This window comes from Hipposideros armiger, unplaced genomic scaffold (genome assembly GCF_001890085.2).
Source record: "Hipposideros armiger isolate ML-2016 unplaced genomic scaffold, ASM189008v1 scaffold_8, whole genome shotgun sequence".
Classification (NCBI taxonomy): domain Eukaryota; kingdom Metazoa; phylum Chordata; class Mammalia; order Chiroptera; family Hipposideridae; genus Hipposideros; species Hipposideros armiger.
Window position 1 is genome coordinate 1808021 of NW_017731358.1, and position 6000 is coordinate 1814020.

A 6000-nucleotide genomic window follows, 5' to 3' on the forward strand; every position below is an offset into this window, starting at 1 on the left:
TCTCCTTCCTCTGAAATGAAAACACATTTTCCCTCATCCTTGCCCACTATGTTTTCCCTGTATAAAGTGCCGGTTGTTACAAGTATATCTGTTCTAAAGATGGAAGGTAAAATGGCAAAGCAGCCAGGATTGGCACCAGCTTAACAGAACAACATAACCAATATATTGTTTACACTTTATTCCGATGTATTTCACCCATTAAAAACTTTCGCCCCAAACATCTTTTTAAGATTTTTATCCTGTTATTCAATGAGGATCGTATCTGAAAAAGAATCTACAAACAAAAATCCTTCAGAATGGTGCACAACAGAACACTGTTAAGGATAAAAAAGTAAATGTATCAAATAAAGACTGAAGTGTTTGAAGGCTTGCTAATGCCAATTTTTTTTTTTTTGAGCATTGCTTAGAGCAAAAATCTTTCACAATACAGAAAGCACTAAGTCAACTTTTTGTTTCAAGGAAAATATTCACTTCCTAAATGAACTATGTTTACATAAAGGAAAAGCACAATTTTTATTAAAATTTTAAAAAGTAATTATACGTACAACTTGTAGCCCAAACAAGTTCAAATGTCTTCAATAGCTGTTTGTCAAAATGGAAACTTCCCACTTTAAAAAAGTACACTTAGACATTTACTTTCTTGTAAATTTTTAGATAAGATTTTGACCTTTAGAACGGATTTTAAAAAACAAAAAAGGCAACCCAAAATTATACAATGAAATGTGCCTTCCAATCAATAAAAAAAAAAATTCATCAGAATGTAAAAGTAACCACTGACTTTATTCAAATTACTAAAGACAATGTTGCAACTGCAAGATCCTTCTCTCCCTATTTCAACCAATGTTCCTCTTGTTTCAAACCCTCATCAATTTAACAGAAAATTTAATTTTTAAAGCTGGAACACTGGTGAAATTTTTCTTCAACAAGACCTGCATTAATTCTATTATACAACATCCAAGGCAGTTATGTCCACACGCAAGACTTAACCTCCACAAGATTCATTTGTGAATTAAAATAAAAATAGAAATTAACGTAAAAACAGCACAATAGATCAGGGCACTACAACGAATACATAGAGCAGCTGCCTTGCTATCAAAAAAACAAGCCCTGTCCTCAGGAACCTCCTGTTTTGATATGAAAGTTTCAATATATCAATCATAAACAGGCACAACACTCTTAAAAGTCAAGTTTCTCACACATAAAGCACATGAATAAAAAGACCTGAAATATTCTTTCCAAATGCTATAGAAAACTACATAGTAATGGGAGTTATAGAAAAACTGTAAAAATTAGGAATGTAAATGATGAGATTTATTTCTTGGCATTCTTCCCTCCATTTGCAAATCTAATCTAGTCCCAAAAATGTATACAAGATATTGGCGTTCTTTGAATCTGTTTCTCTTCCCAATTTGCAGCCAACAATAATTAGGATATCAGAAACAACTCTTGAAAATCTCTAATATCTTAATTTAGAATAGATGTTATGTTCAAGTTTAACAAAAGTTCACTATAATATTCCATACAACTTAATCAGTATCTCCCCTCCCCCATTTTTTTTTTTAGCCGAGCCATCCTGCCACCTGTTGGTAGCTCAGCTGGGGCCGGGAATCGAACCAGCGAATCAAACCCGTGACCCTGTTGCTCAGAGCTCACACTCTTGCGTATGCTCTTAACCAACTGAGCCACCTGGCTGGCCCCAGTATCTTTCCGCCTTATATTTATATTCAATGATTCCTTTATTTCAAAAACAAAGATATCACATGGTTTATGACCAACACCAGTGGCTAGAAACTTTCCAAGACACTTCTCTCCACTTGATTTTTTTAAAAATCAAACTTGAGCCAGCCGGGTGGCGAAGTCAGTTAGAGCGCAAGCTCTGAGCAACAGGGTCACGGGTTCGATTCCCACATGGGCCTGATGGCTCAGCTGGTGAGAGTACACGATCTTAACAACAAGGTTGCTGGTTCGACTCCCGCATGGGATGATGGGCTGCGCACCCCTCCCCCCCCCCCCCCCCCCCACACACACACACTAGACTGAAAGCAGCAACTGGACTTGGTGCTGAGCTTGCACCCTCCACAACTAAGATTGAAGGGCAACAACTTGACTTAGAGCTGATGGCTCCTGGAAAAACACAAAGTTCCCCTTCCTCAATTCCACAACACTGCCTTCCCCAATTCCCCAATGAAAAAAATAAAAAATAAATCAAACTTAAATGTGAAACAAACTGAACACAAAGCCACACTCTCTAGGAGAAAATTCTGTGATTAGCTCATTAAAAACAATAGCTGAGTCATATTAATAAAATTTTCACAAAAAGCAACAGAACTTTCTAAGGTACGCTTTAAAAATCATTTGCCACACAGTCCTGGTATTTAACCTACAAAGCTGTGCTAGATAATCCATCTAGCTCCTCTGACTCCTCTGACTCCTTCAATTCAGGCAGAACATAGAAGTTTCAAAAACTAATACCAACAACAGCAATCAAACCAGGTGCAGCTTTTTACAAGCAATAGCCCTAAGCTCCTAATAAAATTAGCAACAAAACAATAATCAAAGCTCAAAACCAAAAAATGTTCGTAAATTTTCTTAGAAGTAGGAGTTCCTTAGTTTTACAATACTTTGCTTTTCACTGAAAAGAGAATGGGAAATCGAATTAACATTGATAAGGATGAGAACAGTTAGTTCCCAGGCGCAGGATACAAGAATTTACAACCGAGGCTTGCCCCGGTGATAAGTGGGCACACACCCCTTCCCCCCCAATGCTCTGGGGAAGCTTTCAAGAAATGCCACTATCTAACGGAAGTTTTAAGGCCTTATTTTTTAAGGCCTAAGGACAGCACTATAAATACACCTAACAAAACTCCATTCTCCAAAACAATTCAAGAGTTTCCTACGATGCCTGAAACGGAAAGAGCATATTCTCGGGACACCCTCAGGACTGCCTCCTCTCACACGGGAGGGAGGGCAGCCCAGGAGAATCGGAGCGCCACCACGTCCGTTTATGTGACAGATCCGCTGGGAGCATCCGACTGTGATCCCGGGCCCTCCCTCGGCGGACGCTGCTGGAAAAGGAACGTAAATGCAATCTCCAGGGCCTTCCTACTTCCGTTCTCAAAACAGAAATGCACTGTTTCTCCGACTCCTCGACCCTCAACCCAATACCTCTCGACAGCGGTGCCCCTTCAAAACGCTTAAGCGAAAAGCAAAGCAGATGGCCTCGGATTCGACAAAATGTGGTTCTAGTCAAAGGACTTCCACCCCCGCCTCCCGAACAGATCACCCGCCAGCGCCTTCCTGAGAGCCCCTCTGGCGGGGGATACCAAGCAGCAGGAGTCAATGTCCCAGCTCGCCCCCCCACCACTTCCTCCACCCGGTAAGAGGTGCGGAAAAGAGGAACTAAGTGAACTGCAAAAGGGTGCCGCCGCTGCAAGGTCCCTGAAAGAGGGGGTGCGGTGGGGGTAGAAACGAAGGAGCGGAAGGAAGGGGAAAGGACGAGTGCAAGAGGAAGGGGACGAAAGCGCACGCCCGAAAAGGGCACGAGTCTTTGGGACGCGGCTGCACCCCAATTCCTCGAGGAGGAGAGGGAGGGGGCGCGCGGCCTTTAGGGCGCTTCGCCTCGAGGAGAGGGCGCGGAAAGGGGATGAAGAGGCAACGTCCTCCCCGCGGCCCAGCCTCGCCGCTCAGGAAGGGTCAGTGGGGGCTGCAGTGCCCTCGCCGATTGGGGAGTGGCGGCAACGGCCTCTCGCCCCGTCGGAAGGCGCGGACTGTGGGGCCCTCCGCGCTTTCCTCTCGCTGGCTTTTACGCCCCCACCGCCGGGGAAGGCGAGCGGCATGACGCCAACCCGGCTCCGGACGGTCGCGCGGGTTACCTGAAGCGGGGCGAGTCCTTCAGACACTCCTCGAAATCCACCGTCATCTTCATCCTGCCTCTGCCTCGCCTCGCCGGCGGTGCTGGAAGAGCCGAGGGAGCCGCGGGAGCGGCCGCGCTGGGTACCCAGACGGCTACGGCGAACTCACAACCGCGACTAGCGCTGCGCGCAGCTGCGGAGGACGCCTCGCCCGCTGGTCATAGCAGCCGCGAAGACCGCGGCGGCAGCAACGGCTAGTCAGGCCGCAGTTCGGCCCCTCTTCCACCCCCAGCAGAGAGCCGGCCTCAGGGAAACGGCCCCAGAGTGACAGCCTCCGCCAGCCAGCCACGAACCCGGTGGCCAATGGGAGGGGCTTCCGGCAGCACCGCCTGCGGGCGCTCAGGCAACGCGCCTGAGCGACCGTAGCTCAAGCCAATGAGCAGCTCGACCGTGGGTGCCTTCTTGCCACATGCGTTCCCGAGGACCAACCGGGATGCGCAGCCGTTGTTAGGCGGGACGCACCGGTTGCTGGGAGGCCCGCAGCAGTGGCTCCTTGGAAGGAAGTCACGTGGCTGCGCGCGACGCTTCCCCCTGAGCCCCCGCCTCTCTCCTGCTTTTCCAGCCCCGCCCTGCTGAGCTGCCAACGCGGAGGAGCCGCCTCCTGCAGGTCTGAGCAAGGAGCGTTGCTTTTTAAGGCAGCTTTGCAGAAATCTGAAGGGGTTAGGAGTAGAAATTATAAAAGGAAGAGAGGCTAAATATCCTCTTCCTTTCAATTTAAAGAAACTGAGGCCAAGAAAGGAGCGAGGGTAACTTTAATGATAAAATGCGTCTTTTGGTTATTAGTTTAATAATTTGAAAATATCTAACATGTATATCTTTTTATATAACCAGAGACTATTTCCTGAAGGAGCTGGCATTTGTGGTGGGCATCAAAAGACCAGAGGATTTAGACAGGTATGAGAGACAGGGCGTCTCCTGTGGAGGAACCGTTCTAACAACTACAAAAGACATTCCTCACTGACACCCTGCTCTAAGTAGCCCTCGCCAGTTCTAAGATGATAGGGCTCTGAAAATCAAGCTCACTCCAATTTGCAACACCTGCACCATGGGCTCTTTATATTTAAATGTATACTTTTTTAACCCAACTTAAAAAGTACAGACATATCCATAAAAATGCACAGGTATAACAGCACAGTGGCTCTGAGTGAGAGTCTAAAGGCAAACTCCCTGGATGTACTTCCTAGCTTTCTCACTGTAAAATGAAGATCACACCACTGATCTGATAGAGTTGTCCTGAGGTAGAAATAGACAAGACCTCTAAAGGTACTTAACACAGTGCGACATGCTAATCATTCAGTAAATGTTGACTATTACCATAATTGTAACACTTTCTTCTTCAGAGCCATAATCAACTGTTAAGTTTAAGTCTTCTCACTTCTATTGCCTAGTCTTATATAACCCTCTGACCATTTTGCTACGTATAGCATGATGGCTTGTTGCTTTTCATAACCTATGGTCATATCCTGATATTTTTTAGCACCTTTAAGAATCAACAGTAAAATTTTGAGACATTTCAAATAATATAAAAACTTTATAGTGTTTCTTTTTTGTTCATAAATTTTCTTTTTTTAAAGAAAATTGAATTGCATATTCCTGGAATCTTCACAGCTTCTTTTGATAACCAGAAACAGTTAAATGTTAAGTATCCTCTGACACTTCAGTGAGTCAAGCCAACTTCTAAATTTGTAACATTTATGTCAAATTTAGAAATAGAGTTGCCCATTTCAACTAATTGCATTCCTGATGTATGACAACTTATCTGTATATACAGTAACTTTTTGTTTCAATGCTTGAACACAGTGTTAACCTTTTGGAAGATGCCAAAGGTGGATGACTAAAAGTGGATGACTAAATTTACATATTACCTAGTTAATGATAACACTGTCACAATTTTTCTTCTCTGCCCCATTATAAAGCAAGCATTACAGAGTGTCAATTGTAAGATATGTACTAAATTAAGATACATTAAAAGTGGGGTAGGATGGGAATCCCAAAGTGTCACAGGTCATAAAAATAAGTTTCAGGGCCACTCACTCTGCAACTTCTGCTATATAGTCCTTGGCAATTCTTTTTTTTTTTTTTTTTTTTT

General features: G+C 44.3%; 1 protein-coding gene across 9 annotated transcripts in view; it reads right to left on the minus strand.

The window, feature by feature from the left end:
• Positions 1-4232, minus strand: part of ACAP2 (ArfGAP with coiled-coil, ankyrin repeat and PH domains 2) — a 142697-nt gene extending 138465 nt beyond the window's left edge. For 2 of the 9 annotated variants that reach the window (XM_019651351.1, XM_019651356.1), the window contains exon 1: positions 3873-4225. In XM_019651351.1, the coding sequence (XP_019506896.1) occupies positions 3873-3925 (53 nt within the window). In that variant the 5' untranslated portion in view covers positions 3926-4225. Of the gene's footprint in view, positions 1-3872 lie in introns of all 9 variants that reach the window. The other 7 variants (XM_019651375.1, XM_019651366.1, XR_002125003.1 and 4 more) reach the window with 6 other exon arrangements.
• Between the last annotated feature and the right edge of the window lie 1768 nt (positions 4233-6000).